The sequence below is a fragment of the Schistocerca cancellata genome, chromosome 5 (genome assembly GCF_023864275.1).
Source record: "Schistocerca cancellata isolate TAMUIC-IGC-003103 chromosome 5, iqSchCanc2.1, whole genome shotgun sequence".
NCBI lineage: Eukaryota > Metazoa > Arthropoda > Insecta > Orthoptera > Acrididae > Schistocerca > Schistocerca cancellata.
In genome coordinates this window covers 539568504-539582146 of record NC_064630.1, presented here as the reverse complement: position 1 = coordinate 539582146, position 13643 = coordinate 539568504, and the positions used below count along the sequence as shown (strand labels likewise).

General features: G+C 44.1%; 1 protein-coding gene across 1 annotated transcript in view; it reads right to left on the bottom strand.

The window, feature by feature from the left end:
- Positions 1-205: 205 nt before the first annotated feature.
- The window catches only part of LOC126188323 (neuronal acetylcholine receptor subunit non-alpha-3-like), a 135120-nt gene continuing 121682 nt past the window's right edge, over positions 206-13643 (bottom strand). The window contains exon 9 of the mRNA XM_049929918.1: positions 206-378. Within this exon, the coding sequence (XP_049785875.1) occupies positions 220-378 (159 nt within the window). The 3' untranslated portion in view covers positions 206-219. The remainder of the gene's footprint in view (positions 379-13643) is intronic.

The window sequence follows — 13643 nt, the reverse complement described above, 5'->3', positions numbered from 1 at the left end:
TAGTACTGACAGCAAAGCGAAAGTGTCGACCCTTTGCTTAAGCGATCTGCTCAACAACGTAAGACTCACCAAAAGTAAGACAGTTTGAGGTCAGACCTGAAGAGGGACCCTTCTCATTACATTTTTCGACATGTCCGTAAATGCAAAATTATTTTGGGAAGGCAGTCGACGTCCACAGATATCCATATGGGTGGTTAGTATGTGGCAAGGAGGTGAGAGTTAAGCCATGAGTCTGACGGAGAGGGCGGCTACACAGGTGGCTGTCGACGCAACCAGACCCAGGCGGTTGATCAGCAGTGCCAGGATCGCCGCTGGAGCGGGTGTGGCAGCTGCCACTGGCTCCTCCTCGCTCACCAGGCCCTCAGCATCGTCTTCTTCCTGGAAACAGACCAGCAGGGAATAGGCATTCCAAGCAATATATGTATAACTGTGTACAAAACGGTGCTGAAAAAGGACACCACACACAGAGAAAAGAAGAAAACTATGCACCACTAAGGAAATATGCGAATGGGAAGGAAATCCGCAGATGTGATTTACCTACAGAGAACAAAAAATTATTACAATATCAGAAAAACTGGATGATATATTCAGGAGAAGGAGCTTCGCAAACTGAGCAAATCAGTCGCTCTGCTTGACACTGATTGGTATAGTAATTGTATGTCCTCATCATGGTTATGATGTCAAATTATGTGCATTTGACACGTTAGATCGTCAAAATCCCGAGCTAGTCGGAAGGCCCTGTCCATAGTGTTACAATCGTTTTTCACTGGGGAATGATCTCGACAGATGTGCTTCGTATGTGATGTGGCAAAACTAAGTTCGTGATTGCAAGTAGTCGACATGGTGTGTGGGAGAAGTTGCGAAGGCAATCTACTTTGCGAATCTGGTAACTGTGTTGTCTGTGAGCAGGTACGAACAAAGTCGTTGTGAAAATACAGACAAAAGTTCTTACAATGAAACTTGGCGACGACACAATCTATAGCAGCAATTTGTAGTTACAAGAATTCTGCTAACCATTAGTACACTTCCCTATACCAGTGGTACGGTGATACTTAGCAATAATGTACAATAAATTCCAATTTATTCTCTGAAGAGGTTGAGAACAAGCTAATCGATGGAGTGCTGCACAGTAGAAAGACTTGCACCAGGCCATTCAGCAACAGAAAATTATTATATATACTTAATTATGTTTGTACAGAACAGTCTTACTCGCACTTATCCGGAGTTCCTTGTCCTGATTAGAAAAATATTTTACCACGCCAAAAATATGTGTTGTACACGAAAATCTACGTAATCATATGGGTGATGCCACGTGACACATTGACCGTCAGGCACTCCCACTGACTAGATCTTAATGTGTTTTCTCCTTCACTTGCTGCTCAAAGAGAACTTCTTCAGTCAATCAAGGACAAATTCAGGGATGAAAAAATGACGTATCTGTCTGTCTATCAAGGAGAAGACCTTAATCTGCTCTCGTAACTGTAATTCTTACATGAAGGATTCAGTACGCATGCCAGTGCTAAGGAACTCGTTTACAGAAAGCGTTGTTGCAATGGAATACGTGTCCTCTATGTTGTATGACCTGCTTGTCAAGGATCTTACCTATAATTTTATCATATAGAACAGAGTCCATAAGCCCAAGCAGATAGATTTTATTCTTCCGCAAAATCGAGGTAATGTAAATACTGTGCGGCTGATCCCGGCGGAGGTTCGAGTCCTCCCTCAGGCGTGGGTGTGCGTGTTTGTCCTTATGATAATTTAGGTTAAGAAGCTGTGTAAGCTTAGGGACTGATAACCGTAGCATTTAAGTCCCATAGGATTTCACACACATTTGAACATTTTTTTAATGTAAATAATCTCGCTTAAAACGTAACTACTCTAACCAGGCAGCACGAAAAGCTATTACGTCACATTGATGTTAGCACAATAAATGAGTTTGCAGGTGCAACATGCCGCTTTTAGACAATCAGCTAGTAGTCTATTTCTTCTTGCCCTACTAAGACTTCCTCAAGTGAATGTACTAGTCAGCACTTACATTGTGCGTTGCTTGGTCTCAAGTACCCCGCTGACATACTATCTGTGTACAACAAATACGTTCAAAAATGCATGACAAGAAAGCTACCCTTATGAGAGGGATACCATATAAGATAGAAGTCGATAACCATATGAAAGCAAAAAACGTAACAAAGTGGTCTGTAACGGAAGCAGAGTTTTTGATCATTCGGAATCGTCAGATAGAGAGATGGAAAGACATAGATTTACCTAAGCAATGAGTTGCAAATATACTGTAAGTCATTAAAGAGAAAAGGCACAACGTGAAAGAATTATCCGAATGGGATGGAGATCTGTAGATGTGATGTACAAGTACAGAAAAATAAATGATTACAGCTTCAGAGGCCGGCCGCTGTGACCGAGCTCTTCTAGGAGCTTCAATCCGGAACCGCGCGATTGATACGGTCGCAGGTTCGAATCGTGAATTGGGCGTGGATGTGTATGATGTCCTTACGTTAGTTAGCTTCAATAAGTTCTAAGTCTAGGAGACTGATGACCGCAAATGTTAAGTCCCATACTGCTTAGAGCCATTTGACCAGCTTCAGAGAAGCTGAATGATCTATTGAAGAGAAAGAACTTCACAAACTAAGCAAGTCAATAAAGCGTTGGTCCACCTCTCGCCCTTATGCTAGCAGTTATTCGGCTTGGTATTGATTGACCGAGTTGTTGGACGTCCTTCTGGTAGACGCGTCAGAGCGTCAAGATATCGATATAGTTGGAGGTCCCTGGCCATAATGCTACAAACTTTCTCAGTTCGAATATAATGAATCTCCTTGAGACAGAGAAGCTGCTGTCATGCATCAACACCGCTTTAGAAAGCATCGCTCCTTCGAAACGCAACTCGCCCTTTTCTCGCATGATATCTTGCGAACGATGAATGAAGGGTATCAGTCGGATGCCATATTCCTTGACTTCCGGAAGGCGTTTGACTCGGTGCCCCACTGCAGACTCCTAACTAAGGCACGAGCAGATGGAATTGGTTTCCAAATATGTGAGTGGCTCGAAGACTTCTTAAGTAATAGAACCAAGTACGTTGTCCTGGATGGTGAGTGTTCATCGGAGGTGAAGGTATCTTCTGGAGTACCCCAGGGAAGTGTGGCAGGTCCGCTGTTGTTTTCTATCTACATAAATGATCTTTTGGATAGGGTGGATAGCAATGTGCGGCTGTTTTCTGATGATGCTGTGGAGTACGGGAAGGTGTCGTCGTTGAGTGACTGTAGGAGGATACAAGATGACTTGTACAGGATTTGTGACTGGTGTGAAGAATGGCAGCTAACTCTGAATATAGATAAATATAAATTAATGCAGATGAATAAGAAAAAGAATCCCGTAATGTTTGAATACTCCATTAGTAGTGTAGCGCTTGACACAGCCACGTCGATTAAATATTTGGGCGAAACATTGCAGAGCGATATGAAGTAGGACAAGCATGTAATGGCAGTTGTGGGGATGGCGGATAGTCGTCTTCGGTTCATTGGTAGAATTTTGGGAAGATGTTGTTCGTCTGTAAAGGAGACCGCTTATAAAACACTAATACGACCTATTCTTGAGTACTGCTCGAGCGTTTGGGATCCCTATCAGGTCGGTTTGAGGGAGGACATAGAAGCAATGCAGAGGTGGGCTGCTAGATTTGTTACTGGTAGGTTTGGTCATCACGCGAGTGTTACGGAAATGCTTCAGGAAATCGGGTGGTAGTCTCTGGAGGAAAAGAGGCGTTCTTTTCGTGAATTGCTACTGAGGAAATTTTGAGAACCAGCATTTGAGGCTGACTGCAGTACAATTTTACTGCCGCCAACTTATATTTCGCGGAAAAACCACAAAGATAAGATAAGAGAGATTAGAGCTCGTACAGAGGCATATATGCAGTCATTTTTCCCTCGTTCTGTTTGGGAGTGGAACAGGGAGAGAAGATGCTAGTTGTGGTACGAGGTACCCTCCACCACGCACCGATTTGTGGATTGCGGGGTATGTATGTAGATGTAAATGTAGAAACATTCTCAGTTGGGGAGAGGCCTGGAGATCTTGCTGGCTGAGGTTGGGTTGGCAATCACCAAGAGTCGTCATGTGCTCGAACAAATTGTGCTGTTCAAATGTGTGTGAAATCTTGGGACTTAACTGCTAAGGTCATCAGTCCCTAAGCTTACACACTACTTAACCTAAATTATCCTAAGGACACACACACACATCCATACCCGTGGGAGGACTCGAGCCTCCGCCGGGACCAGTCGCATAGAGCAAATTGTGTTACTGGAATGTAAATACAGGGTGTCTTTCATTGAAGGGTAACAAAACGCGTCGCAGAATACCGCTATGTTGTGAGAGTTGCGCGGATGACAACGAAAAAGATTCTGCTATGAAATAAATGGCAGTCTAGACCACCACTCTTGGTTGTCTGGCCGTACAGAGGGCGATATCAGGTTGGTATCCCACTGCTGCCCTGGGCATCTCCAGGCACGTCTTCGACCTGAAATCTTATTGACTGGAGTAGAAATGTCTTCAGTAATGAGTACGACTTCGAACGGAGCCCTGATGACGTGCGACACCTGCCTGGGGTCACCCCAGACTGTTCTGGGATCCCAACCTGATCGTTGCCAAGAGTGATGGTCTGAAGAGCCATTCCATTTCATAGCAGCATTTCTCTGGTTGTCATTCGAGGTATCTTTACATTTCAGCAGTACGTCGACGATATTATGCACCCCTTTTGTTGCACTTCATGGCTTGGTTCAAATGGCTCTGAGCACTATGGGACTTAACATCTATGGTCATCAGTCCCCTAGAACTTAGAACTACTTAAACCTAACTAACCTAAGGACAGCACACAACACCCAGCCATCACGAGGATGAGAAAATCCCTGACCCCGCCGGGAATCGAACCCGGGAACCCGGGCGTCGGAAGCGAGAACGCTACCGCACGACCACGAGATGCGGGCTGTTGCACTTCATGGTAAGCCATATCAAACAATCATCAAACGTTCTCATGTGGAATATGAATTACGTCTAGGGAATACGCACATACTTGAAAAATAATACTAAACATGGTATAACTTCCAAACAATTTTTCTGACGTTTAAACTGCATCATCTTTGTAAATGGATCAATGTTTCAATGTATAACTTCACGTTGTGGTTCAAATGGCTCTGAGCACTATGGTACTTAACTACTGTCGTCATCAGTCCCCTAGAACTTAGAACTACTTAAATGTAACTAACCTAACGACATCACACACATCCATGCCCGAGGCAGGAATCGAACCTGTGACCGTAGTGGTGGCGCGGTTCCAGACTGCAGCGCCTAGAACCGCTCGGCCACACCGGCCGGCACTTGACGTTATGTTGGGTATTGTCTATCATTACATACTCTGATCAAAGTCACAAGCAGTAGTGGCCGAAACGGTGGCTTAACAGCACGACACGGTCTGTAAACCATATTAATTTTAGGAATACTCTATTTGTCCACTAAAGCCTACAGATGTCCAGAATATTCAAATCCCGACCTTTTAAGACTCCGCTGACCAAACAATAGATGCCACTCTAAGTTACAATAGATTTAAAATACATTTCGGGGTGACATATTCCATACTTGCCAAGGCCTTTCCGCAGTGGTAACACCGGTTCCCATCAGATCAGCGAAGTTAAGCCCTGTCGGGCTTGACTAGCACTTGGCTAAGTTACCATCCAGGTCTGCCGAGTGCTGTTGGGTAGCAGAGTACACTCAACTCCTATGACGCCAATTGAGGAGCTACTCGATTGAGAAGTAGCTACATCGGTCACGAAAACTGATAATGGCCAGGAGAGTGGTGTGCTGAACACTACATCTGGTGACGCCTAAGGGCTTAGGATGACACGCCGGCCGGTCGGTGCGGTTGGGTCTTTGACGCCTGTTGGGAGGGTGTTTGTTTCTATTCCGCTTAGATGGATATAGGAAATGCGATGGAATGCACAGTTTCACATCATCAGCAAAGCACATTTTTAATGACACAACCATTACATCATACTTCAAAAAATGGTTCAAATGGCTCTCAGCACTGTGGGACTTAACATCTGAGGCCGTCAGTCCCCGAGAACTTAAAACTACATAATATTCCACACACATCCATGTCCGAGGCAGGATTCGAACCTGTGACCGCAGCAGCCGCGTGCTTCCGGAATGAAGCGCCTAGAACCGCTCGGCGATCGAGGCCGGCTATTCATCGTACTACATGTGATATTTAGATTGATTCCGTTGAGATGGAGAATATTTTTGGACTACATGTGGGGCTTTTGTCCTCTAGCATTATCCATTTGCTTTTCCTTCTCTTTGATTTATGGCCCGATCTGTGATAAACTAGTGCAAAATAGGCTCCATCAATAATTCAGTTAATAAAGTCTAACTAAGGTACTGTATATCCACATCATGGTAACACACGTAAAATGAATTTGGTGCTCTGGTGCGCTCCCTCGAAGTCTGTACTTCAAATCGTTCTACTTATTTGTGAATAATCTTAAGAACAGCGGTGTAATAAAACAGGCGGGAAGTATAGGTACAATTATCACAAAACAGAATCATCTTCGAGACAAATGCAGGTCAAAACATAGTAGTACTTTATATACCTTCCCTCCTCTAATCATACGAATCGTTATTGTGATACATTTTTCTATACATCGCACAATTAAGTAAAGCGTCCACGTTAAAGAGTAGCGCTGTTCAGGACAATTCTTAAGAGTGTCACCATAATACGAGGTTAGGTAGATACATTTTGTGGTATCGATAGCTACGATGCCACAGCGTAGGTGCAAGCTATTCGGTTGGCACTACGAGAGCGGACGATCTAGACCGACGAAAGCGCCCCCTAGCGGACGCTGTGCTGCTCTACGAGCGCCGCTCCACTTTCGCCCAGTTCATCAAGAGCTTCACTTTAATCTAGTTTGCTATTGAGACTGTGTACCATCTACGACCTTGCACCTACGTGCTCATCACCTAAAGTTATGTAGTATGTTTGCACATGTTTATACACTAGAAAAGGTGCTTTAACTGTATTTGCAGTACCGAACTGCTTTACCTCACGTGCTCCTACTCGCTTCCTTCATTCGGCTTATTTTACAGATAACAAGAGGAGACCCACGCGACCGGAAGGCGGGTTACAAAACATTTAGTTGTAGGCTCCATAGCTGTATTCATTTTATGCGTCGGGCTTTCAAGCTCATGGGTGCTGGTACTTATTCCTGCCGCCTGCAGTGCTTTACGAAGACGTATTCCAGCGATAAACGTATTAACGGTAGCGGAATTTCCATATCGGCAATTTATTGGTGATAGCCATTGCAGCGTCGCCACAACGCCTCGGGGAGTCCAATAGTAATATCTGCAGACGCCGTCGGACACCTCAGCAATATTCACGCAGCCTCGGGCAGCTCCAATAACGGCTGCCTACTACAAGTGCAAGAGTAGCTGTGTGCCTCACTTCTTTGCGCTGCATGGCGTTCGACACAGCAGCAGCAGTAGCATGTTGCAGCTACAACTTAACACTCTGTCTTTTGTGCAGCATATTTATTTCACATAGTCGCTGATCCTTAGAAAGTATCGGATTTAGTAACAGGAGTTGTCTACTACCTAATGGCCTTTGTTTTCCTGTCTTGAACATTTGTAAGCTTAAGGATATCATGGGGGCAGCTAATTACACCGTATCCTCACATTATAAGAATGTTAGAAGCTACATGCCACACATATGTAAGTACAGCAACGGTAAATACTCCATTACAGTCGAGCACTGTATACAGTGTCGCCAGAATTGAGGCCATTCACAAACAAAAACTCTAGAATAGAGAACAAATTGATTTCTACGAATAATTGTTTACAATTGGCAATAAATTTTCAGCTGTATTTAATGAAATGGAACTACATGATTCCAGAGACCTTTCCAACTCGTCAACATCTGTTATGTAGGTATGCAGACGAAAGAGACCAATGAAAATTTGTACCAAGACGAGATTCGAACCAAGGAATCCGGTTCCCTAGGCAGATGCACCAGTCACTACCCCACGCTGACCTAGCACAGTGACCCAGAGAGCAGAAGACCCATGTTCGAATACTGGCTTTACCACAAATTTTCATTGTTGCCTCAGTTTGCAGGCATGCATCACGAATGTCTGAGACTTGGAAAGGTCTCTGAACTGTATATTTATATTTGATCAATGCATCTATGTTTGGGTTTCAGGCAGGATCTCAGGTTTCGTTCAATGCTGAGGTACTATTCCAACACAGTTGGAGAGCATGTGTAATATTCTTTGAATGTTGGGGGAATACCAAGTCGGGTGTAGGGAGAATACGAATTAGATGTGCGGAGGGAATCGTTTTAGGGTCGCCTGTGCAGTTTTGGAAAGCCACTGTGCCAAGGTGACTTAGTGATTATCGCACTTGTCTAGTGGGCAGGAGACTCAGGTTTGAATTCCAATTTAGTACAAATTTCTTTCGTCGCTTCAGTCTGCATGTTATAGTGGAACTATCAGCTATTTTAGCTTAAAGAATCAAACCTTTAGTGTCAGTGACTGAAAGTAGCACGGAGGCCACCTCAACTATTGCGGTAACAGTGCTGGCTGTCAGCCAAGCTACGTCAACACGAAGAGCACAATAACATTTACGCAAGTGAGGTACGAAGCAACCGACCGGAGTGGCCGAGCGGTTCTAGGCGCTACAGTCTGGAACCACGTGACCGCTACGGTCGCAGGTTCGAATCCTGCCTCGGGCATTGATGTGTGTGATGTCCTTAGGTTAGTTAGGTTTAAGTAGTTCTAAGTTATAGGGGACTGATGACCTCAGATGTTAAGTCCCATAGTGCTCAGAGCCAGGTGCGAAGTGAGGACAAGACAGTTATCTGGTCGTGACCACCACCCTCGAACGAATCTCTTTGATATGGGCGATGTGGCTAGAGACCAGGTTTTACAGAAACAAATGGACATAAAACGAGGCTGAATTTGTGGAAAAGACGTAATTCGATTCTGGGACTAAGTCATAGCCGAGTAGCCGCATTAAGACACGGGAGCAGAGGCAGACTGCGAGATGATTGGCAGCGCCAGCATCAGTAGCTGGTTCGAGACCAGGTTGCATCTGCCATCGCATTGGGTCCCTCGTGAGACTTGGTGCTACACCACCGCCAGCATGCTGCCTGTGTCTGTTGCTGGTGAAACTGAGGCGCAGAGAGGGACTAGGCGTCACAGCGTTAAGACGCTGTCCGTCGCCTGTACGACCTGCTGTCTCCGCCACAGAGGAACGAAGAGCTGCGGGACCACCACCTGGCGTGTTCCTCATCTGAGAAGCGGCACTGTCGCAATTGGCCGTGGCCATGCCTTCGCCACTGGGTCAGAGTCACGACACAGCGTCGCCGGGCGTCGTCCTAGCAGCCAACGCCAACTACACCGTCCAGAGGTCACGAGGAAGGGCGTGCATACCTCACGTGGAACTGAAGATTTTTTTTCATCAGTCCTCCGAGTGGTTTGATGCGGCCCGCCACGAATTCCTATCCTGTGCCAACCTCATCTCAGAGTACCCCTTGCACCGCCGTCCTCAATTATTCACAACTGGATGTATCTCAGGTCTTCCTCTATAGTTTTTACTCTCAACAGCTCCCTCTAGTACCGTGGATGTTATTTCCAGATGCCTTTAAGATGTCCTTCCATCTTGTAAGTGTTTTCCATACGTTACTTTCCTCGCCGATTCCCTGGAAAATGTCATTATTTCTTACCTTATCAGTCCACCAAATTTTTAATATTCTTCAGCAACAACACATCTCAAATACTTGGATTGTCTTGTTTCCGAGTTTTCCTACAGTTCATGTTTCACTTCCTCGCAATTCTGTGCTCCAAACGTACATTGTCAGAAATTTCTTCCGCAAATTGTGAGCTGTGTTTGATACTAGCACACTTCTCTTGACTAGAAATAATTTTTGTCACTGCTAGTCTTTTTTATGTCTTTCTTTCTCCGCCGTCATAGCTTATTTCGCTGCCTGGGTAGTAGAATTCCTTAACCTTTTCTGTTTCGTCGCCATCAATCCAGATGTTAAGTTTCTCGCTGTTCTCATGGCTGCTACTTTTCATTACTTTCGTCTTTCTTAAATTTACTCTGAATCCATATTCTCTGCTCATTAGAAAGTTCATTCCACTCAGCAGATCATGTAATTCTTCTTCACTTTACTCAGGATAGCAATGTCATCAGCGAATATTATCATTGATATCCTTTCACCTTGAATTTTAATTCCACTCCTGAAACTTCTTGAACAGTCAGGGCGAAACACTACATCCCTGTCTTACATCTTTTTAATCCTGGCACTTCTTCGTTGGTCGTCCACATCTGTTATTCACTCTTGGCTCTTGTACTCGTCTCTCCCTATGGCTTACCCTATTTTTATCAGAATACTATTCGTGTCGTCAACTTGGATGCATGAGCTGTTAACATGGTTGTGCGATAAATCTCGCACTTGTCAGCTCTTGCAGTCTTAGAAATTGTGCGGATGACATTTTTCCGAAAGTCAGATGGTAAGTCACCAGACTCATACGTTCTACACACTAACGTGAATAATCGTTTTATTGCCTCTTCATCCAATTATTTTAGAAATTCTAATAGGATATTATCTATACCTTCTGTCTTATTTGAAGTATTCCAAAGCTCTTTCAAATTCTGATTCTAATACTGGACTCCCTATCTCTTCTAAATCGTCTCTTGTTTCTTCTTCTATCACGTAGGACAAATATTTCCCCTCATAGAGGCCTTCAGTGTACTCTTTCCACCCATCCGTTCTCTTCTATGTAATTAACAGTGAAATTCCCGTTGCACTCTCAATATTACCACCCCTGCTTTTAATTTCAGCGAAGGTTGTTTTGAATTCCCTATCTGCTGAGTCAGTCTTTCCGACAATCATTTCTTTTTCGATATCTTCACATTTTTCAAGCAGCCATTCCGATTTAGGTTCCCTCCAAATGCTATTTATTTCATTTCTCAGAAACGTTTATTTCTGTATTCCTGAAAGTCCCTGAACGTTTTGTACTTCCTTCTTTCATCGATCAGTTGAAGTATTTTTCTGTTACCCATCGTCTCTTCGCATTTACCTTCTTTATACATATGTTTTTGTTTCCAACTACTGTGACAGCCCTTTTTAGAGATGCCCATTCCTCTTCAAATGTAATGCCTACTGAGCTATTTCTTATTGCTGTATCTACAGCCTCAGAGACCTTCATGCGTGTCTCGTCCTTCCTTAGTACTTCTGCATCCCACTTCTTTGTGTATTGATTCTTCCTGACTAATCTCTTAAACTTCAGCCTATTATACATCACTACTACATTGTGATCTGAGTCTGTATCTGCTCCTGGGTACCCCTTACAATCCAGTATCTGAGTCCGGACTCTGTGTCTGACCATGATGTGATGTAACTGAAATCTTCCCGTGTCACCTGTCCTTTCCCAAGTATACCTCCTCCTCTTGTCATTCTTGAATAGAGTATTCGCTATTGTTAGATGAAGTTTATTACTGGATTCAGTTAACCTTTCTCCTCTTTCATTCGCATCACCAAGCACATATATTCCTGTAACTCTTCCTGCTACTCCTCACCCTACAACCGCATTCCAATCTTCCGCGTCTATTAGATTTTATCTCTCACCAAGTACTGAATTGCCATTTAAATGTTCTCTCCTCGTACTTTCCCTGTTTCTTCATCTTCGGCTTGCGATGTCGGCATGTACATGTGAAACATTGTTGCCAGCGTTGGTTTGGTGTCGATTCTGATGAGAACAACCCTATCAATGAGCTCTTCAAAGTATCTCACTCTCTGCCCTACCTTCCCACTCGTTATGAATCCTACTTTCATTACACCACTTTCTGCTGATTTTGATATTACCCTGTACTAATTTTACATGATATCCTAGTCTTATTTCCATTTCAATTTATTGACACCACATTATATCTAGATTGAGCCTCAGCATTTTCCTTTTCATTTTTTATAGTTTCCTTACCGCTTTTAAACTTCCGACATTTCACGCCCCGACTCGTAGAACATTACCCTTTCGTTGGTTCTTCAATTTTTTTTTTCTCGTGGTCATCTCCCACTGGCAGTCCTCTCCCACAGGTCCGAATGGGGGACAGTTCCGGAATCGTTTTCCAATGAAGAGATCATCATGACATTTTTTTCATTACAGGCCACATGTCATGTGGACATACAGCATGTGTCTTTAATGCATTGGTTCCATTACCTTCTGCATCCTCACGCCCTTGATCATTGCTGATTCAGCCTTTAGGGGCAGTTTAGCACCACAAGGGCCTGAGCAAGAGAGTACCCGTTTTGGCAAGCCCGTTGGCAGAACGAGAGCGACTTCTTGTCTCTGACGTCGGCCGCAGTTGGTGACGATTTTTATTCAAAGCTTAAACGGTGGCGTGGTTCGAACCTGCGACCAAGGGCGTTTGATTAGTAATCAAACACACTTCAGCTGTTGCAAAATTATCCTCAATATTCTGCCCCCAAGATCTATCCACTCCCTTCTTAAGCTCCCAATCTCGTGCGGAACTACTTCAATCACCTCTTGCAGATGCACCTTTAAGTGAAGTAGTTACGCACGAGATTAGGAGCTTAAGATGGTAGTGGATAGATCCTGGGGGCACAATATAGATGATAATTGTGCAACAGTTGACACAAGAGAAGTGATCAAATTGAATGAAACGGCAGAAGCCGCAAGAAGGTTAGCAGAAGCGAATAAGGCGATTGTAGAGTGGCATTAAACCTAAATTATGAACCTGAAGAGCGGTTTGCTGAACAACACAGACACACACACACACACACACACACACACACACACACACACACACACACACATGCTCCACCAACTGATTAGGAAGTCGAGGATTATGCCAGGAATTAAGCTAGTAATCTGAACAGAAATTTTGACACAGTGCAAACACGTATGCAGGTGTCAGATCCAATGTAAACTTTAACAAGTTTAATGCAGTCATCTGGGACGCAAGGGTTAAGCTAACAAATTTGCAGGAGGCAGTCAATCAGGCACTACATGGTCAATTATATCATGTATTGCTGTCACCAGAGTAATTTCGGAAGGGGTTGAGACAGGTGCAAGAACAATTGCCATCGGGTGGAACCGAGTAGCCAGAACTTACCATTTAGTACCGTAGTGCTATAGTGGGTGTAGTTACAGATAGGGCGCGATTATACGTATCAGAAAAAGATACCAGTAGCCGGGAAACACGCAGAATTTAGCTATTACACAATGCACACTTACCCGGTGAAGCTAGCGGCAGTCGGGAAAGTTATGAAAGTATAGGAAAAAGGGGATCGGTACGTGAATTTGAGCACTTGTGAGCTCCAGGAAAGTCAGAACGGGGTGGTCACAATGAGCCCAACTCGCAGAGTTATAACGAGTAGGGACTGCAAGTATTTAAGGGAAAAATGGGAGTACGTCTTTTTCGAAAGTATTTGATTGAACCAAAACCTTATTTTTGGAGAGCAGAGTTCCGCTTGGTCTATTGAGTGCACAATGCCACTGTGGTGGTCGCTAGTTGTTATGAGCAAGGGAAATTCGCGGGGACGAAACGTTTGTAGCTGCGAGGCAGTGGACTACAAA